The sequence below is a fragment of the Sphaeramia orbicularis genome, chromosome 3, assembly GCF_902148855.1.
Source record: "Sphaeramia orbicularis chromosome 3, fSphaOr1.1, whole genome shotgun sequence".
In the NCBI taxonomy this organism is placed as follows: Eukaryota; Metazoa; Chordata; class Actinopteri; order Kurtiformes; family Apogonidae; genus Sphaeramia; species Sphaeramia orbicularis.
The window spans coordinates 42,868,198-42,890,109 of NC_043959.1; the positions used below are offsets into that span (position 1 = coordinate 42,868,198).

General features: G+C 38.7%; 3 protein-coding genes across 5 annotated transcripts; 1 reads left to right on the plus strand and 2 right to left on the minus strand.

Annotated features, from left to right (window-relative positions):
- The first annotated feature begins 546 nt into the window (after positions 1-546).
- adpgk2 (ADP-dependent glucokinase 2) lies at positions 547-9,776 on the plus strand. Its single transcript, XM_030126761.1, has 7 exons — positions 547-778; positions 2,865-3,024; positions 4,601-4,791; positions 4,948-5,044; positions 5,862-5,998; positions 6,577-6,713; positions 7,014-9,776. The coding sequence occupies exons 1-7, from the start codon at positions 583-585 to the stop codon at positions 7,584-7,586; spliced, it is 1,491 nt and encodes a 496-aa protein (XP_029982621.1). The 5' UTR covers positions 547-582; the 3' UTR covers positions 7,587-9,776.
- A 493-nt stretch (positions 9,777-10,269) lies between these two features.
- Positions 10,270-13,061, minus strand: drc8 (dynein regulatory complex subunit 8). Its single transcript, XM_030129632.1, has 7 exons — positions 13,033-13,061; positions 12,847-12,931; positions 12,144-12,216; positions 11,797-11,873; positions 11,440-11,482; positions 11,087-11,153; positions 10,270-10,927 (listed from the first exon to the last, which is right to left on the minus strand). Exons 1-7 carry the CDS (start codon positions 13,055-13,057, stop codon positions 10,809-10,811), a joined length of 489 nt encoding a protein of 162 aa, XP_029985492.1. The 5' UTR covers positions 13,058-13,061; the 3' UTR covers positions 10,270-10,808.
- Positions 13,062-13,314: 253 nt separating this feature from the next.
- cgref1 (cell growth regulator with EF-hand domain 1) lies at positions 13,315-21,152 on the minus strand. 3 transcript variants are annotated; one of them, XR_003935095.1, is made up of 8 exons: positions 20,870-21,152; positions 20,047-20,152; positions 19,806-19,880; positions 18,679-18,752; positions 18,214-18,338; positions 16,981-17,082; positions 14,858-16,677; positions 13,315-13,326 (listed from the first exon to the last, which is right to left on the minus strand). XR_003935095.1 is itself a non-coding variant. In XM_030131271.1 (7 exons), exons 1-7 carry the CDS (start codon positions 20,877-20,879, stop codon positions 16,399-16,401), a joined length of 771 nt encoding a protein of 256 aa, XP_029987131.1. In that variant the 5' UTR covers positions 20,880-21,152; the 3' UTR covers positions 14,457-16,398. The 3 variants fall into 3 exon arrangements, 1 of the variants encoding a protein (XP_029987131.1); XR_003935096.1 differs by lacking the exon at positions 13,315-13,326 and having other exon boundaries at positions 14,457-15,126; positions 16,018-16,677; XM_030131271.1 differs by lacking the exon at positions 13,315-13,326 and having other exon boundaries at positions 14,457-16,677.
- Between the last annotated feature and the right edge of the window lie 760 nt (positions 21,153-21,912).

The following is a 21,912-nucleotide window of genomic DNA, read 5'->3' on the forward strand; positions in this document are numbered from 1 at the left end:
TGGAGGATGTTTTTGTCACCACAAAAAATAGTTCTAAAGTTTTACTTAGGAATACAGTAGCTAGACATTTAAAAACATGCTGTGTGTTTATAACAAATTTAGGAGAATAGCAAGATTCTTTCTACTTTCATTTGTAACTGTGCTTGAGAAACAGATGCCAAACAACAACTATTGACTGACGAGACGGGGTTAATTGCCAAACTAAAGTCTTCCGCCTTGTTGTCAGAATAAACAAATACTCCTCCTTTCATAGTAAAATCGGGTTTGCTCGTTATGTACACCAACGTCCAGACAAGTTTGCATTGTAACTTTGATATTGCTTTTAGCTTACATATCAACGCAGTCTTTTACAATACATATTTAGACTTGTGTTTACAAATAATGAAAAAGCCTTTCCACCAAAATAAAAATGATTTAAACGTCTTCCCTAAACTGGAATACGTGTAACTGACGCTCACCGGGACACTTCGGTAATAAAATCAATCGCATACATTGAAGGTCGTTTTCCTATTGGCGGAGCCAGTAGATGGAGCCCGTTCAGTTGAGCAGTGAGAGACACGGCAGTTAGCTAGTCGGAGAGCGATGGAGGCAGGAGGAAGGGCGCCGTGGATGAAATATGGGCCTGTTGTGTCCTTATTTGTGGTTCTCTTGGCCCTGTGGTTCCGGGCACCCCAGAATACAGTACTGGATGACCGGCTGGACACAGTTTTGTCCTCTCTGCTGCGGGCGGAAAGCAAAGTGGGCATAGATGATATCGCCAGACCGAAAGTGGCTATTGGTAAGTGCAAGTGTTGTGAGCTAGTTAGTTAGCTAAACATAAGCAACATAATTTACATTTGAGGAGCTCATACTGAAACAAAACGTCTGAGATTAAGGTGGTCACTTAGGAAAAATAGAGAACAGATAAAGAAATAGAATTGTTCAGAAACAGGATAATAAAAGGTAGCTACTTTGCATATATCTCTGCATGTCACGGCTAACGCTGACAAAGCAAGGGATTTAAATGAGCTGCTGCAACACTTAAGAACATAGTGATATAATATAAAGCGAAAACACACGTCATTATTTGGTGTTGTGCATATCATACCCGGACCTCTTCAATGTCGTTTAATATGTGATCAATATGCTTGTTCCTTGACCAGATGGAACCGGCTGGTCTGGGTAAAAACCCCTCACCTAAACGCAAACAGACCCACCATGGCTGTCCCTATCTCCATTAACACCCTCATAAACCTGGCCTCAAACTGTTACTTATGGAAAAGCTTGGACTAGTGCTTGTACAATGAACATGTGAATTTAATGGAGGTGGAAGAAGTATTCAGGTCTTTTTACTTACGTATAATTACTAATAACACAAGGAGAAGTTCTGCGTTTATATCATAGCTGTGTCATGTTCCTGTAAGAATCACATATGTCTAAAATGTCAACTTTTCATGCACTCAGCAAATCACTCTTATTTTCAGCTTGGTGGCCAATTGATAGCTAATGCATGACGGTTTTAATGAAGTTTAAGAAGCTAAATTCTTCCAAAAGATTTAGAATAAACACATATGGAAATGCATGGTTTTCACTTGAATCCAAAGGGGATGAAAAAAAGTAGAATGCAATCGAATGTCTTTAATTTCTCGATACTGTTTTTTTAAATGCCACAAGCTAAAAACACACTCTCACACATTCATTAATATGTGTACCACACAGGTAATGAATAAAAACATCAAATATATATAAAAAGGAATAAAAAGAGTACAATATTTGCCTCTTAGATGTAGTGGGGTACAAGTATGAAGTTGCATAAATTGTGAAAACTTAAGTGAAGTACCTGTGCTTACAGTACTACTACATTCTACTTCTACAACCAGTTCGACAAGGGTAAGTAATGTAGAGTTGTCTGGATCTAAATTTCAAAGTAAAAGCAGGTTTTAATGGAATTGCAAATTATTATGACAGGGAGGCAGTAGTGCATTGTAACAGAGGGAGAACCAGTTTTAGAAAACAAAGTGATCACTGTGGTTGTGCTGTGTCATACTTAAACATCATCTAATCCTAAAATCTTGGTCTTTGAACCTTGTTACAAACACAATGAAAATGATTACCATATCTGCCCAACCTTTACTCAGTTTTACGCCACATAGCCAGTCAACCCAGTGGTGTAGTAATTCTAAGCAATTATTGAAAATTGCCTTGTAACAACATCTCAAGTCAGTCTCCTGCCTGTTTTATTTTTTGTTTCCCAATGCAGTAAACAGTATAAAATAATAGTAACTAAGATCCTGTTCAACTTAATCCTGATACTGGCTGATTTTGAAAACTAACATAGATTGGTAATTTCTTCCTTTAATTACTGAAAATGTTCAGAGGAAATTCCTAGGTGGCTTGCTAAGAGCAGGGGAAAGTACTTTCCTATGAAGCAAGATTAAATGAAGCTCAGGCAAATATCATTCAAATGTGAAATCTGCACATATTCCAACCTCTTGCCTCTCCGCTTCTCTTACAGGTTGCCTACACAGGTAGGCTTTTCGGGGTTGTTTCCCTGCATGTTGGCCGCTCTGTTCAGACTTGACAAACAAAAAATGTTGTAGCTGAAAGCAAAGCATTGATGAGACATTTAATCCAACAGCTGAAGCTCTATCAGCATGTCTAATTTTACGAGCCGCATTGGCTGACACAGTTATCATGTTTCCAGAGGCAGCAGCTGCATGTTGTGTGGATTTCTTCCCGCTTACAGAGTAAACTGCACGCTGTCATCTCATCTATATATCTTTTCACTCTTGTTAGGCCAACATTTTAGCCATAAACCTACCACTGGGCATGGTGTTCACTTTCTTAAACACAACTGTCTGTATTTCCCTCTGCCCCTTGTGCAGGTTTTGGAGGTTGTGTAGATTTGATCGTGGATGGTGTGTCACTGTTGAAAAAGATTGGCCTCACTCCAGCTGACCAGCCCCTTCATCATGACTACATTGAAAACATGAACCAGCTGGCCCAGAGCTTTGCTTACTTCTTTGCACCAGGAGCTGCTGCAGAGTAAGGACTATGGTTGAGTGTTTATATACAAGTTATGGTCGGGTTCTAAAAATGTATGAACTCACTTTTATAAATCATATACTTTTATTTATGCACAGTTGGTAATGGGTCTCCTATGGTTACTTTCCTATGTGTCTGTAAAGTGAAGTGTGTAAACTCCAAGTATATGTTGTTACATTAAAAGAATGTTGAAAAGTTTAATTTGCCAGGAGCAAATTTTGAACAGGTTCTTTTTTTTTTTTTACTGGGTCCCTCGGGCTCTTTAATTACTCTCCTGTCCTCATGTGTCCTCTCACAAACTTGGGCATACATTGCATATAATCATATATTAACAAACAGACATTTTCTCATCTACAGAATAAACCTAGCGAGTAAAAACATTGGCGTGAGAACATGAGCATGCCTGGCTCACTGTCTGGAACTAACACCTAAAAGAAACAAACTTGTAGAACCATCAAAGCTTCAAAGTGCAAAGAAATGTGTATGCAAGTTTTTGACTCTGATTTTTTTTTCTGAAAAAAGCAAAAAAAAAGTAGATCTTATTCACCAAATACAGAATAATTAATTAATAAAAATACAAATCCCAGTCCAGACCCCAGGCCATTGTTTACCAATGAGCTCTGCTTCTGCTTCATTTCAGGAGGACAATCATTAATACACATAATGCTCATGTTTAGCTATCTAGGCCAATGTCACAAAATATCTTGCATGTTGTCTCTGTCTCATGTTTACCAGGAACGCCTTTCACAACACTGGCATTTTTTATTTCTTTTTATGTAATGGGTGTAATTCTAGCATTAAGGGTGAATAAACTATGATATTTTGCCAAAGGGCCTCTTTGTTTAAATGGCTCTTCAGTGTCTAGTCTCAGTACTCCTCCTCTCTGCTGACAGGACTCATATTGGGACATGTTAGGTCGCTTTTTTGTATGTTACTTCATGTTTCAAAGTTGAATTTTCTTTAAACTTGACGTATCTATTTTTTTCAAACCAGCCTGGATACGTCAGTATGTTTAACACTTCAGACCTACAGTACTTTCATGACATAAAAAGGCTGCTGTCTTTATACAAGACAATTATAACCTTATCAGTTTTAGTATTGTAAGAAGTAGGTTTGCTTGCTGTGTCATTTTGTATTCAAATAAGACGACACGGTGATGTTGTGGTTAGTACTGTCGCCCTACAGCAAGAAGGTCCTGGGTTTGATTCCAGCATCAGCTGGTGGGGGGGTTCCAGCTTTTCTCCATGTCTGTATGCTCCAGCTTCCATTCCAGAATGGTAGTTTGTCTGTATATGTCAGCAATGAACCACCTACCCCGCCTTTGCCCGATGGTAGCTAGGATAGACTCCAGGACCCTGTGACCCTCTTAAGGATTAAGCAGTTCAGAAAATGAATGAATGCTGAGATTTTGAACAAACAATAGCAAGGCGCCTCTGACAAAATGTAAAACTTTTTATTTAATTTAGGTTGTTTATAAAAATTCATAAAGGCTTTACAACATTTTTGATTATGAAAGGGAGGATTTTTTTCTGCTGATATTATATAATTATTTGTTGTCACTTTCCTCCTTTTGTAGGCGTTTTATGCTAAATGACACCCTCTTTAGCGAACTGGTTGAAGCCTCCCGGGACTTACCTGGAAACAGATGGGCAGTAGGAGGAAATGCTCCAGTAATGGCTGGTCGCATGGCAAAAGAAGGATGTGATGTGTTGTTAGGGGGGAGCTTCAGTTCTGACTTCAATGATGTCCTTTCCCAACACATCACAGGTACACACACCTTGTGCACCCATTTGTTTCCTCACTGTATAGTGATTTTCTATAAATCTTGTTTTCTTTCACACTTCACTTTTCATGGTGTCTGATTAACTTTTTATTGTACTCTCTGTTCTTTCTGTTTTACTGTCCTGCTGTTTTCCTGTACAGTGGCGGGGGCTGTAGTTGAAGAACCAGACATTCATCTGATTATGGAGTATCCATCTGGTGCTCAGTGGGGACACTACACCTCACGCAGAGCTAACAGGTATGTGTGAGTTTAGCATTTGTCGGATGTTTGGAATATTGAAGGGAGCTTTGTGCTATCCATTGACAGATCAGGAAAGCTTAGTTGACAGTGGCAGTGATATTTGTTAAGCACTTTCATTTGACATCACTACTATGGTACGGGTCAAACAGTTGTTACCTAATGAAAAAGTGCTATTTATTGGCATTCAGCACTGGAGGACACAAATTGTAAAATGCAGTTATGTTTTCTCTTTAGGCTTTGTAAACAAAAACTGTGCAGGGCTTAGTATTTTAAATTAACAAATTTCTGAAATATACACATTACTCATAATAGCAGATACTGATAGATGTTTAATGTCTTGAGATGGGCGGGGGGCTAACAGGGTGATATTAAACAATGCTTGGCAAATCTCAAAAGTTGGAAAATGGTAGAGTGATGAAATATGATACGTTTATTACTTTTTCTTTTAGTCTTATCAACCTGGAAATTATTAATATGGAAAATAACTCCAATAAGCACACATAGCTGCGATGAGGTGAATATGTAATAACTGTGACCAGCCTCAACATAGCCTCGAAAATGGAGTGATATTGTACAAAAATGGTTGTAAAACCTAAACAGAAATAGAATATTTTTGTTAAAAGCCTTGAATTAAAGGTGAGAATTCTAGATTGCAATCACATCTTGATTATTTCATTTCAGATCTACTGTGGTGTTCAGAAGAAAAGTTGGTGTCACTGTCCAAATACTTATTGACCTGACTTTAGATGCTTGTACCATGGGCAGCAAACTAAGTTTGGATATGTGTCTTTTCTTTTGTTGGTGTGGTCTATAGGTATATCGTCCACAGTGATGACCATAACCCCTACTTGGCCTCCATGGAGGACTTTGCTGAAAAACTTGAAAGTTTCCAGCCAGATCTGCTGGTGGTGGGCGGACTGCAGATGATGGACAACTTCCCCTTCCAGTCAGGTAAAAGGAAAACCATGAAAATCTTTCAATCATTATTAATTTACGTGATATACAAGATTCTAAACATCTGCAAAAGATTTGTGTTTTTCTAAAAGCATGTGAGGAATCTTTAGTTAGACTATTCAAGTCTTGACATGTCAAACGGCTCATATCGAAGTAGAAATTAGTGTTGTTTTCCTTTAAAATCACCTACAGATTATGCGGGATAATTTCATTAGTATTGTACATATTTTTCATTTTGTTTTGTCAGTTATTTGAATTAAGACATGTAGAGCTAATCATTTTCCATTCACAGAAATTAAAAATAAAATCATTTGCACTGTTTGACATCATGTCACTCAGATATTGGAGCTCAGTTAATCTGTCAGCGGAAGACAGTATTTTGATCATAAATGAAGTTACTCTGAGAATTTGCCCTGACTGTTGGGCAGTTCACATTTGTCACATGATTCTTCTGTCTTGTCCCTTTGCCTCCTTCCATTTCAGTTATCCTGCTTCCGTCATCCTGTTTGTCTTATATTTCCTTTTATGCTCGATTCTGTCTTCTTTTGTCTAACTTTCTGTTTTGTTCATTTCAGGTGAACGTGATACTCTCCTGTCTCGTCTGGCTGACCTCCTGTCCTCTTCATCTGCCCCAATCGGAGTGCATTTTGAGATGGCCAGCTTTGTAGAAGAGAGTATAATGGAAGACCTGCTTCATTATGTCATCCCCCATGTATGTATACCTGAGCCCTGGAGGAAATGAGGTTCCAAGTTGGATACATATTAGAAACACTGATGGCACATTTGTAAACTACTAAATCTGTGACCTAGCAAAAATGCTGTTTTGTTTTTACTTTTGCCTTGTTATTCCATCTTAATACTTAAGTATTTATATGTTTGTATGGCTTCTACTGACAAATTCTTGTTGCCCATATACTAGGATCCTATCAGTGTGAATTGAGAATTGAGAATTTTCATAGAAGCACAATGAAATTTAGGTCAGTTTAATGATTTCTTTAATGTGCTTTCTTAGGCTGACTCTTTGGGGATGAATGAACAGGAGCTTCCCAACCTTCTCAGTCTCCTTAAAGGCTCCAACATCACAGTTTTGTCAGACCCAAACCCCCGCGTAGCTACAGTCCTTGATCAGATGAGGGAGGTCTATCGCATTCTCAACCAGCGCTACAGCGACGCTAATGCTGCCAGTACAGAAGATGGCACAAACGATGCTAAAGCGAAGGGGAAGCCACTGACTCGACTTCATGTTCACACACTGGCCTTTCAGGCCATGATTGTAACGCGAGGGTCTCAGTGGAAGAACACCATGTCAGCCACCGCCAAAGCCTCTCTCACAGCTAACCGACATGTCTGTGGATCTAATGACATTGACCCCAGTAAAGCGAGGCTCATCATGGACGACTCCTTCTCTGTGAGCCGGCAGGAGGGTAGCCAGCGTATCCCTCTGAAAGAAACCAGGCCCGTCAGCTGCTGGGAGGAGGAAGACTATGAGATCTGCGTGGCACCTGTGCTGGTGTGCACTGAAGTTTTCCAAACTGCAGGAGGTGGGGACAACATCTCTGCTGCCGGCCTCGTCCTACAGATCTAAATACACTTAATGGTCTATTTGTGTGTTGCGCTAACAAGATGTTGGCAAACAATGTGACTCGAGACTAAGCCGTGATGCAAATTGACCATTGTGGTAAACAATGATTGTGATGGGTATGGGCTCATGCTGTCACCCTTAAAGGATAAAGAGAACTCTTAATACTTTTAGGAGTCAGAAGATGGGCAACATGGGATTGGCAATCAGTCAAATCATCAGATTTCAGGTTAAAGAGATTTTGAATAAGTGGATTTAAGATTTTTAGACTGAATATAATAAAATGAGTGAATTCATTTATTACTGTATTTACATATCCAAATATGTATATGCACTGTTTTGGATGAAGTGCAAAATGATTTACAGCCAGTTTTTTCCCTCTGGTTCAGCAGTTCAGTGTTGCCAAGTCATTGAGCCCATCGTCTGACTTCATTTCTGTACTTAAGGCCTTACAACACTTGGCCCTTCATTCAGGATGAGACACAGAGGGATGAGGTTTGGATGAAGTCATGCAGACACCGCCTAGGGTAGCACATGTTTGAATCATGTATCAGACTTTAAATACATCACATGGCTAGTGTGGTGTCAAACGACTGTAGCATAAAACTTTTTTCATTTAAATCTCTATGCAGTAAACATGTCCAGTCTAGCTGTGCCACCACTGAAATTTCTTTATCCTTTGCCCAGTCTTGGTTGTACCAGTAAAAAGTGCACCTCCTATGCTTTTTATCAGTTACCTAAATGTTTTACTGGACACAGACTGTACTGGAAGGTCAAATCTGAGGCCCGTAATGAGTCTGCTCTATCCTGCTTCCTCCCTCCTCTGTCTCACTCTCAAGGACAAGGAGATTTTAAGTCCAAGGCTGGTTCTGGGGATTAAGCGTCACCTCCTATTCTTCCCAATATATGTGAAAACTTTGCAGACTGGTTTGGATGCGTTTGCTTCTCTTTAAGGCTGTCATTCCTCTGTGTGTCAGTTGCAGTGCATTAATGCAAAAATAATGTTTAAAAAGACCACTCATGGTATCTGGGTGTTGACAGTGTCCTCTCTACCTCTGTCCTTGTTTTATTTTGTTTCCTGCTAAAACATGTCCGTGTCACATATCTACTTTGTTCCTTATGCTCATCGTTTGTCTGGTTGTGGACCAAACCAGAGTGGACTGCCTCAGAGAACACTGCTGTAGAGAAGTCGATGGCAGCCCTTTCTCACATGACATGGCTGGATATAGTAGAGCACCACTTTATTTATAATTAGACACATCTGAGAAAGAGTGTGTTAGCAACTTGAAGCTCGATTTCTAAACCATGCAGCTACCACAATACCAGAATCCATGGAGTAGTGGACCACACTTAAAATGATTTTTCAGCGTTTCATCATCATCTCACAAGATCAGAAGTCAGATTTTTTTTTTCCTCCGGCCAAGTATAAATTTGCGTATTTTGACATGTTTGTTTTACACTATGCTTTTGTCACTACTGTTAGCTGGTGTCAGGATTTTAATCACTTCCATTCGAAACTGTATTTAATGAACTGGCTGGACTTAAACAGGAATGATGCCCACTATGCTGTTTCTCTGACTGTACAAATCAAACATTCCTTCAGAGCTAACTTGAGTTGTTCATGGATGACTTGTTTCTCTTTGTTTCTACATTGTTCATTCATTTTTAAAATTTTCCCTGTTGAGTAGCAGATTTTACTTAAAGTGGAATATCCTTTGTTCCAGTGCAGCAGGTGTGAGGTCAAAAGAAGAACTGAAAGATACAAGAATCCCTTTAAATCTTTTCTCTGTGAAATGAGACTGTACTGATGGGTTACTATTTGATTACCCTGAAGGGAAATGAGCCTTACACTGTCTAGATTTTTGGTGTTTTAGCAAAAAAGGGAATGTTTAATACAAACTTTTCTATTACTGTAGGCTTATGTTCATGTTTTTTTCCCCTTGAGTCACTTTCTTACACTTTCTTGACTGGAAGCCAAGAGTAACGGGTCATGTTTTTACTGTGAACTGAAAACAACGCATGCATGTATGCTCATGTAGAAAACTGCTTGTGTTTGCTGCCATATCATATACTTATCTAAGCTTTAGATAAGTTGTTTCATCCATGTTTCAAAGCTCTGTGTGACTGTTTCATGCATGTTATTAATTCAGTGCAGTGTTGTCTCAGATAAAATGCTACACTGATTGAGCAACCAAATCACTGCTTTGTTTGTTTATTGCATATGAATGGGGGCAATTTATTAATAGGGCTCATAACCCATCATGGCTGCAGACTACATTATCAAGCAAATACATGGGACACTTAAAGTATTTGGGTTAGATATATTATTGCAATCCACTGAGTATAAAACTTTCCAAAACACTGTTCGGGTTTGTCACATCATGGCTTCTTTATCACAGTCATTTAACAACACATGGTTGCTTAATTTCATTTTGTATCATTTCATAAAGGGAGGGATATTTGCTGCAAATGGGATTTGTTATAAACACCTAATATTTCTGATACACTAATCAGTCAAAGAAAATTTACAAAATATTTAAAAGAAAAGAATTTAAATAACAGACATTTACTTAGAAACATTTTATTTTATTTACCACTTAATATCATAAAGTCAGGATTTTAAGAGACACCACTATTTTATAGAGTTTTTTTATGTTTTAAACATTGATCAAAATCAAATACACTGGATGGCCAAAAAAAGTCCCACACAATATTTTCTCAGACCACCTTTAGGTTTGATTACAGGTTGCATTGGCTGCATTGTTATGCTACACGAAGCTTACGTAATGAATATCAACATTTATTTCTGCCCATAGTTACATTAGGTATTGGCCACGATCTTATATAGAGGATGGAGAACTGATTTCCCATGCTTTCTGAACTACTTCACAAGCTAGATGAGCCTGATGAATTTCAATATTCTCCAATTTTTATACTCTTTATTAAATTGATGGTTATTTTAAAAATGAGAAGGTGCTAACCGCATCAGTTGAGGGTCAGATAACTTGCCTCAGCTGAAACATATTAGTCAGCGCAGTAAATATCCAATGGAAGGCTCTTAAGTGTTTGCTTATTCAAATCCAGGTGGAGACTGTACTACCTCTAAGACAGTGGTATACAATACTGCTTCTAATGGAGTGGCTACAGAGATGCAGAGGCTGTATGCACTGCTGAACACAAAGAGTTTTATGACAAATCTTTCGTAATACACTCATAGACATATACTCTTTACTTCTCAGGGTCTATAGTCAGCTGGTAGAGGATGTCTTTGTAGTAGATTAAGTTCTTCTCACTATCAGCGAGTGCTGTCAGCATCTCATCCATCTCCTCCTGAGTGAAGGGTTCACCTGGTTTAGGGCAAGCACAGGAACAACACACGCATAAGTTCAAACCAACGGTAGATGCAGGCTCTGTAGACACATGGGGAGATCATTTACTGGGTTGTGCGATGCTAACACACCTATATGTTCACTTCACAGAGTAAACTAGAAAAGGCTCTGTTCTACCTTCCTCTGTCATGTATTTTGTCAGCTCCTCAGGCTCCAAGTATCCTTTCTTTTGTTTGTCCAGAACCTGACAACACAGGGCCACTTTACATGTATCTCTATGCTTGAACCAAACTATGATACACTGATGTAGTTACATTCAGATACAGTAACTCCTTCATCACAAAGACTTGATACATACACTACATACCTAACTAGAAAGTATTGTAATATAATTATACCAATAATAATAATAATAATAATAATAATAATAATAATAATAATAATGATAATCCTGATTTACATGTAACTTTGCGCAGCTCTTATACCACAGAATAATTCAAGAGAATATAAATAAAGGTAGCTGCTCTCACCTCAAAGGCCTGGAGAATCTTTTCTTCACGGATAGGAGGAAACCTAATACAATCACACCAGTCATCAGTCATGCTATTTATGTTTGTGACAGGTAATATATAGTAAATTAATACAGTGAGGCTTAATGTGCATAATAAATTGAAGAAAGACACTATGGACTTGAGCATACTAAGTTCACTGTTATATGAGTTCTAAGGTTCCTTTTTTAGATGTTTAACTACAAGTCTGCAATGTAAAGAATGTTTTTAGAAAATATTGATTAAATTGATGATATTTGCTACCATTAGAATTTTAACAACCTTTACAGAAGCTGAAAAAGCAGCGAATGTGGTCACAAACCAAAGGAAATGCCTTACTTGCGCTCTAACAAGACTTTCGTCATGACTGGGAGGAACCTCTCCAAATGGATATATCCTGTCTGGTCCTCTTCCACCTGGTTGAACACAACACAGATGCAACGATTGCCTCTAAATAACATGCTAAAAATGCTCCAAATACAAAATAAATAATAATATCTGTGGACAACATTTAGTAGTATGTTAGAAAATTAGATGCCATTTTAGAGTTAGGTAGCATGTCTGATCCATGAAATATTATAATCTTGTTATTCTAATAATTATACACCTGAAAAAAAGTCTCTAATTCTTTGACTATTGCATTACTTGACTGTATTTAATCGTAACCAAAGAGATAATAATTTCACCTCAGCTATGAAGTCATGTAGATCTGCTTTAGTGGGGAAGCAGCCAAGGGAATAGATGATGGTGTCAATCTCCCTGAAATCAAGTAAAACAATAGAATATCCCCATTAAAATAAAAAACAAACAAACTCCATGTTAAAATACAAGTTATATTTCACTACTATATAATATATAACCTATGTCATTCTATGGTTAAAGCTTGAAAATTAAAGATCATTAAAGATGAATTATAATTAAACTGTTTACATGAAGTACTCAGATGCTAAAGCATTTGAAGCATGGGTGTAGTTAGACCTGGGCATTTGGGGCTTGAGTTAAATTTGAGAGAGAGAAGACAGACATACAGACAGAGTCCAACAAACTAAAACAACCATAAGACCTGAAAAGTAGGACAGACCTGAACCAGGATCTGCTCCTGAAGGACTAGATAGATAGATAGATAGATAGATAGATAGATAGATAGATAGATAGATGGATAGATAGATAGATAGATAGATAGATAGATAGATAGATAGATAGATAGATAGATAGATAGATAGATAGATAGATAGATAGATAGATAGATAGATAGATAGATAGATAGATAGATAGATAGATCGCACCCACGAAGACCCCCCCAGCCCCCGCCCAATACACCTTTACTTAATCAGAGCCGTTTGAAGCAATGGTTTGCGACCCAAAGTATGAGAAGAGGATCCATCTCACCGGACATCTACAGTGTTGTTGGAATTATGGTCAAACGACTCAAAAGCTGCTCGGATCTTCTTATGGATGTTAGACACCAGGCCCTCTGACAAAGAAATACATTTACAAGAAGGGGAAACCAAAAGAAGGGCTGGAATTAGCAAGTTAGTTAACTACACATATGAGATAACATGCCACTGCACTAACCTGCGCTCGGCTTTTTCTCCGCCATGTTTTCTGTATGATTGTTACTCTGTTGCCTAGCAACCGGCTAGCGTTTGGAGAAGAAGCAGAAGAAGAAGAGTCAATTGGCAGATGACACTACAATCTTCACAAAATATGTGTCATAAATTCCCAAAATTCTGAAAACTGTTCAATTCTTCTCTAATGCATCAGGATTAAAATTAAACCTGAATAAATGTGAGCTGATGTCAATCCAACGCTGTCAGTTAACAGAAGCTATTAAGCTAATAGTATTCCTATTAAATTCTCAGTGAAATACTTGGGCATCCATATATCTAAAGATCCCACTGAATCAGAAAACATGCATATATGGAGAGTAATACAGGAATGCCAAAACAAAGTTCACTTATGACTCTCTAGAGCAGTGGTTCCCAACTTTTTTTGGCTATAGTGACCCCAATGTTAACATCACACATTTCTGGCAACCCCAGACATTCAAAACAGAGATTTTTTTTTTTTTTTTTTTTTTTTTTGCTAGAATTAATTTGTTTTTAATCATGTAATAGTTTCCTCTACTATGTTGCAAATAAACATTAATTTTAGTTGACATTTAGTCTATATAATGTATATTATTATGGATGGAGGCAGAAAAGCCAGGTGTAGATTACTGCACAAAGTGAGGATTTTATTTTCCTTGGTCAGGATATGTACAGTCAGTCCAGCTTGGATTTACAAGGCTGACAATTAATACTGAACAAACAAGAACTCAAACTATGAATTATGAAAGAGCTGCAGCATCTGAAACTGACCACAATGAACATTTGAAAGATAAATAGTACCACAGTGCTTCAGTTTCACACTCACAGTTCAACATGTCTTTTATGTATTGGGATTGTCTCTCTGAACTCACCATATATTTTTTGTTAGTGATTAAATTTTTATTTTTATCAATTATAAGAAATTTCAGGCGACTCCATTTGAATTCCAGGTGACCCCATGTGAGGACCCGACCCCAAGGTTGAAAAACACTGCTCTAGAGCCTTTCTCCAAAATTTGCAGTCCTTATTTTATTTCAGTGGTTGTTGATATTTATGTATGTAGTCCTGTCTGCATCAATGCCTTTGCATGTTCTTTAATACAGATGCCAAGTTGTTTGTATATTCAAAAAAAAAAAGCAAAAAAAAAGCAGAAGCTAGAGCTTATGTCAGTCATTGAAGAATATGATTTGTACAAGCCCTAGCCCCCCACCTCCTTTTTTTCCTCTCCAAAATTTGCACTCTTTATTGGATGTTGACTGTTGTTCAGGTCTATGTATGTAATCCTGGTTGCACCCATGCCTTTGGATGTTCTTTAATACTGATGCCATGTTGTTTATATATTTTCAATTTAAAAAAAACAAAAGAAGAAGCAGAAGAAACAACACAAACTTGCTTAGAGAATCACTCAGCTGTTTCTAATATACAGTTTAATTCTGTATTTATGTATGCTTTAAACTTTGTTTCGATTTCAGCAAAACCTGAATGAAACAGAAGGGTAAAGAAATGCTTTCTTTATTTCCTCCAACCTTAAATACCCTTTTTGTTTTTGAAAAAAACCCCAAAACAAAACAACAAAAACACATCATTAACACCATTAACAGTTAAGTCCTTCAGATACAGACACAGAGAAATGATAACAGTAACACACTACTCCTGTAAAGACATGGTTCCCAGCAAATCAGGAAGAAACCTGGTAATTTTTATTCTATTCAGTAATTTAGTTTTTATAAATTCTTAAAATCAAATTGAATTTTATGGCACTGACGAGACCAAGTTGTACATTAAAAAACAAAACTAAAAAAATCCAGTACACTTAAGAAAGATTAGACACATTAAGGCTGTTGAGTGTTTACAATATAATTGAGGAGGCTGACATTTTCAGTCCACAATTTGGTACCAACGTAATCCAGTGGTGGTGAAAGCAACATCTCTACATAGAAAAGCACAAATTATGTGAAGACTGATGAACAAAATCTAAAGCAAATGAAACATTCAACAACATATTTTAAATTGATGATCAGCTGTTTCATTTCTTGGGAGAAAAAGTAATAATTATAAAGAAATACCATACTGTCTTCATCTGTTTATCTGGGTCCGGGTCGTGGCCCATCTGGGGGAATCCCGAGGTGTTCCCAGGCCAGCCGAGAGATATAATCCCTCCAGCGTGTCCTGGGTCGACCCCGAGGTTTCCTCCTGGACAGACGTGCCCAAAACACCTCCCCAGGGAGGCGTCCAGGAGGCATCCTCACTAGATGCCTGAACCACCTCAGCTGGCTCCTCTCGATGTGGAGGAGCAGGGGCTCTACTCTAAGTCCCTCCCGGATGTCTGAGCTCCTCTCCCCATTTCTAAGGCTGAGCCCAGACACTCCGTGGAGAAAACTGATTTTGGCCACTTGCACTCGCGACCTTGTTCTTTACCCAGAGCTCATGACCACAGGGGAGGGTTGGAATGTAGATGGACCAGTAAATCGAGAGCTTCGCCTTTTGTCTTTGCTCCCTCTTCACCACAATGGACTGGTTTAGCGTCCGCATTACTGCAGACGCCGCCCTGATCCACCTGTCAATCTCCCACTCCATCCTACCCTCACTTGTGAACAAGATCCCGAGATACTTAAACTCCTACGCCTGAGGCAGGACTTCCTCCCCAACCCGGAGTGGGCACTCTACCCTTTTCAGGCTGAGGACCATGGCCCCAGACTCAGAGGTGCTGATCTTCATCCCAGCCGCTTCACACTAGGCTGTGTGCCACCCCAGCAAGAGCTGGAGGTTGTTGTTCAATGAAGCTAAGAGGACCACATCATCCCCAAAAAGCAGAGATCCTCCCACCACTGAACTCAACCCCCTCCACCACCTGGCTGTGCCTAGAAATTCTGTCCATAACAGTTATGAATGGAACCAGTGACAAAGGGCAGTCTTGGTGGAGTCCAACCCTCACTGGGAACAGGTCCGACTTATTACCGGCTATGCGGACTAAAATTATATTAATAATGGCTTTAAGTATTTTGATAATACTGCATTTTGAATTCAGGACTTTTGTCATTTTTCTACCATTTGTCTTTGGAATACTTTCAATCATGATCTCAATATTCATTAAATGCAAAACTTTAAGGACACAAATGATTTGAGGGGCAATAAAACAGTACAATGTAATGAGTGCATAATAAAATGGATGGCAATAACTTGGAGTTCAGGTCCAGATGAAGACCATTTTGTGGACATAAAGATTAAATAGGAAGTCCTTTTAGTTGGAGTGCTATTTTGGAGTCAGTCTTCCACAGGCTGAACCATAGGACCAGCAGACGGAGGGAGGGATTGGACGGAACCAGCATGTGTGTGTTTTAGTTGTGTGCACTCATATCTCTGGCTGCCCTTGGTGTACAGGGACTTCATGGTGCTGCTCCTCCTCTGCTGCTGCAGCTTCTGGGATTTGTTGTCTATTCTGCTCCTCTAATGGCTGTGGAGGGTTATCTTCTTCTGTCTTTACTTCCTGTTGAGACTGTGCTTCCTCCTGAGGCTCTGGATCATGTTGAACTGCCTCTTCCTGCTCTGCTGCTCTGCCCACCTCCTCAGGGTTTAAAGGCTCGTCATCCACTGCCACTTCTTGATGAGGTACTTCATTATTGCTGGAGCCCTTTATGTAGAAAGTAAATTAATGGCACAAATGTCAACTACAAACAAAGCTGGAAATCAAACTCACTGAAGTAAAATTAAAGCCTAAAATCTAAATCCACCATCTGCTGATGTTGCAAAATGAAAAACAATTCTTCAAGTTGTAAAATTAAACTTTATTACCTATTACTGCACAACTATAAATGCAGTATTTGTCCAAAACCATCAATAGGGAACACTTAATTGTACAGTTTTCTGTTTTGTCATGACTTAAATATGATAAAGGAGTTCAAGTGTGTGTATTTTTAGTGGACAGTTACTGTACCTGTGTGTGAGGTAATGAAGGAGAAAGCAGCTCAGATGGGGCCAACAGCCCATCCTGGTTTAGATCCTGAGTCTGGAGTAAAAAATCAACCATGGACACAACCTAAACTCAGGAAAGAGCACATGAATACACAATGAACTTAACACAACATACCAGAAAATATGCAGGTTTTAAGACTACATGTGGAAAACACTAGACCCAGTCCAAAACTCAGCACTCATAGACTTAGAGTGCATTCCTGGCAAATGAATAAGGGCTCAGGGGTGTCCCACTGTCAAAACATCCAATGCATAAGAACTCTGACGGGGTTTTGTTTGAGTCCACATATCTGCGTGTGTGGTTGTCCTGCCTCCTACAAACTAAGCATAGATGGTTTAGGAACAAAATCTGCTACAGAGTTTATCTATGAGTGAAAGCATCTGGATACACTTGGTTTTAATTATGCTCATTTTGACATAAACAGACACAAAATAAAATGTTCTGCAAAAGTGAGCGTGAAATGCAGACTAATGGTGCTAGTTTCTTTTTTGAGAATCGCGATGTGTTGTTTCCAAGCAACTGCTTTTTTGTTTTGTTTTTTTTCACTTTCAGAAAATGCTGCCACTGCTCTTTCAAGTGTGTCCTGCTGCATGTAGTCTGCATTTAATTGAGACATACTGAGGAATCATAACATTGCATCTTAGATTCTGACTCAAACAAATATCATCAAAAATTATTGGTGACAATAACCTGAAAAGCATGCTTTGAAACTTGTGTTTTTGGCATACTGCATTTGACCTTTGGGATACATAAATGGAGAATAAATAGCATGGGTTTTGGAATGCATGGTATGTACTCCATTTCTCCTTTTTACAGCCTCATTAATTTGTAAACTTCAGCTCTATAGCTCCGCACACATAGGTTTAGTAGTTTGACCAATGGGTCAGCTCAAACCAATGTATAAGAAATTAAAAAAGAGGCATATAAATAGTTTCAACAATATCTATAACTCATACCCCTCGGCAGAGATTTCGTAAAACATGACATTTCACAAAATACCTATACATATATTTAAGAAAAGAAGTTTGTTTTTCTAGTTTTCACAGCAGATATAATGCTGCGGTTGTTAGTATGATAGTTACAAGGCTGGAAATACAAGCATGCTACACTAATAAAATAACCTGCATTCTTCTCTTCTGATTTACATAAAACCATAAGATTCATACAAACACAACACACACACCTACACCTTACCAGATCATTGGGTTGTTCCCCAGGTGTATGATGGGAGTTATAATCCGAAAGTAGTTTCATCATCTCCAAGCCATCCAAGAACCCACTGCGATCATAGTCATAAAGACGAAACAGGAAGAACACCTCTGGCACAAAGCAGAAGAAGAATGAGTTAAATACAGAGTTTATTTCTATATGTACTATAGTGTTAAACATACACGGCATGACCCAGTGCAAAACAATTCTAAACAATAATCATTTCAGGAACATTAACTGCATAGAAGAAGACATCCTGCCAGTATCTCAGAACAACATCTTAAGGAAATCTGTGGTCATCAGACAGAACAAATCAACAGCTTATTGCTTTTCAGTGTTTCACTTAATATGTGTCTACTCTGTATCTATTGTATAATTACACCTTGTAATGATAGAAATCATCATCAGGAAAGCCCTGTGTCCATGTTTATATGTAGGAAACACTTGTACCTTGCTCCCAGGTGTTGATCTCAGGTCCTCCTTGGCCATCCTTCAGACTGGACTGAATATAACTCTGCAGCAACCTGTCACAAACACACAACATAGTACATTTTAAGTAAAAAACTTGCATGATCTTTAGCCACAAGATGGCAGGACTGCTTAAAAGTATGCCTGAGCAGATGACTCAACATGACCTAAAGGTTTCGAGTGATGGTTCTTCATTTGCCTAGGAGTTTTTGCATAATAGTTTCAGAAACCAATCAGAGCTATCATTAAACAGATTGTGACTAGACATTGGTGAGGTATTCTGCTGCTTTGTGTTCATGGTGTAGGTGGTGTAGCAGGATTATTTCCTTTCAGGCTACTTACACTAAGGTTTATATATGAGGATATTTTAGTTCCTACCTTGAACATAAAATAATGATCATGATACAACACTATGCTCACCCATGGAAAAAACACAAAACCTAACCCTAAGTCTAACTCACCTTAGATGTGAAATTACCTACACTTCTGCACAGTAGTGTTTTATATCACTTCAGACCACACAGAATTCTCCCTATATTAAAGTAATATGTGTCATTTGTTGAGGGAAGAATCTGCAGGTCTCCACAGCTGTATGTCTGGTCATGCACTCAAAATAGATAGTATTGGAGAGTAATGTACACATCTATTAATCTTATGAGCTTGTGGAAAGACCATTACAGTCATGTTGTCAGTAACACCACATATTATGACCCATAAAACCTATAAAACAGGCTGTGTCCCTCATTTTGTATAATGAATGCATGTGGGTCAGTATGTTCCACTGCCCAACAGAGATGTGAACTGAGATCCTGACGAGGATGCATCAGTGTAATATGTGTGAGGATGACTTATGTTGTCCTGTGTGCGTTAATCTTTAAACGGTTCACAGTTGGCAGATAAAGCAGTGTTATTGCACATGTAATCTTGTCAGTGCACAGTGCAGAACACATCATAAGCACAACACAGCAGCCAAAGTCCACAGAACAGCCAGACTATAGCAGCTCAGTCACCTGGGTGAAGACATTATATTGTTTGGTGTCTAGCCTTAACAGATTTAACTTCTAGCTTTAAAAAGGTGGATGCCAACAGCAGCACACTGTCCAACTCACCTACGGTCCTCCTCTCCAGAACCAAAGGGATTGATCAGTGCCGTGGAAGGTGGATGAGAATCAACAGAATCCCCCCTGAGAGATGAAGAGAAAAAAATTAATAAAGACAGAACGTAAAAGAAAAGAAATAGCTTTTGTTGTTTCCAGTCCTATCAAAAACAGAACATGATGAATCACCAAAAACATGATTACTCTTCCCATAGTATTGTTTTTTTCACATGTAGTAGGGGGTTTGGATTACCCTTGTGTCCCAGGTAAACCCGGTGCAGCCAGACACAGGTGTATGAGAAGGAAAAGACACAGAGTATGTGGGACAAACTCCCTCAGGTGAGACTCCATGAACACACCTACAGGAACAGACATATATTATAACCCACGTCACACTGTATCTTTACATAACGACAATCAGTCTTTTAAGGCAGTTAAAACTCATCCAATCTATGCTATTAACATATATTTATTAACCTGGATCTTAGTGTGATTGAGAATTAAGAAGAAATATCTGGTATAAATTTTCTCAAGATATTCATACATTATTGTCAAAAATTATTGTTAGCCATAACAAATGTTACATCAACAACTTACATACAAACATTCTCTTAAGTAGTATGCAGTACCAGCCCTACAACAGATGACAGCCTACAGATGATGAACATTATGGCTCTTTCTGCTAAAATCAATTTAAACATCTATTTATAGCTCAGTAGCTCAGATGTCCATGGGAGAGTGTGATCCCACTGATGAAAATATAAATACTCCCATACTTTAGTGAATAAGTCTGACCTGTTTCAAAACCCAGATGTTAGTTTTCTGGGTTGATTTTTTTCCTCAGTGAAATGCACTGAATAATAACCTGCAGCATCCACCGGAGCAGCAGTGATGCTAAAACACATACACAACCCACTGCACTGGGATACAACCTGCACATACTTCTGTCCTGAACACAGATGGTTTCTGATAAACACAGGTGAAGGGTTATTAGACTGAAGGAGCCAGACGCAGATTCTATATTTACTGAACTCTGAATAATCTGGATGAACACAGTCTGTCAGAATCTAACCTACCTTTGTGCATAGTTTATGAGTGGACACTTTCTGTTCCGGTGTCGTTTATGGGTTCATGTCTTGACAGAACCTCTGTCCCGCACCGCCCTGCTCGCGCCTCCCGGTCTGCACTGCGCAACGGCGGCTGCACGCGCGCTCCGTGGGCCGCCACGGAGTCCGGACAGTGTTTTGGTCGATTACAGGGTCCACGTGGAAGGGTAGTGCCGCCGTCGTGTCAGTGAGCTTGCGCACGGAGCCTCTCTTTGTGCTTCTTTATCCGGGGTTTCCGTCACGCCACGTCCCAGCTGGCACGGCAGCCGGTGTGGGTCGTACGTGAGGAGCCGTAGGACGCACACGCACTGTGGACGCACACTGTGGACGCACACGCACTGTGGACGCACCGTAGAAAGCACTTTAACAGACAAAGGCATCCGCGGTATTTATGGAATATACAGCTGCGGAAAAAATACTAGCCCACCAGAAAAATAGACACTGTCCTATTTTTTCATTTCGCTCTAGAAGTGTATTTGAGTAAAAACAACATGAACCCTTTCACGCATAGTGGTCACTACAGTGGACAGTTACTCTACAGCAGGGGTGTCAAACTCATTTTAGTTCAGGGGCCACATTCAGCTAAATTTGACCTGAAGTGGGCTGAACCAGTAAAATAATAACATAATAATATATAAATAATGTCAACTCCAACCTTTTCTCTATGTTTTAGAGCGAAAAAAGTAACTTTACATCATGAAAAGGTTTACATCTACAAACTACCCTTTCAAAAGATGTGAATAACATGAACAAACTGAAAAAAATAAGTGTAATTTTAACAATATTCTGCCTCAGTTTATCATTTACACATGTACATTATAACTTACAGATCACAGTGGATCTACAAATACGCAAAACATTTAGTAACAGGTGGAATTTTGTTAAAATTGTACTAATTTCTCTTAAGACATTTCAGGTTGTTATTTGATATTTGTTCAGGTTATTTACATTTTTTGTGAAATTATACTTTGTTTTAATGGAAATACATAAAAATATTTACATTTACAAAGGGA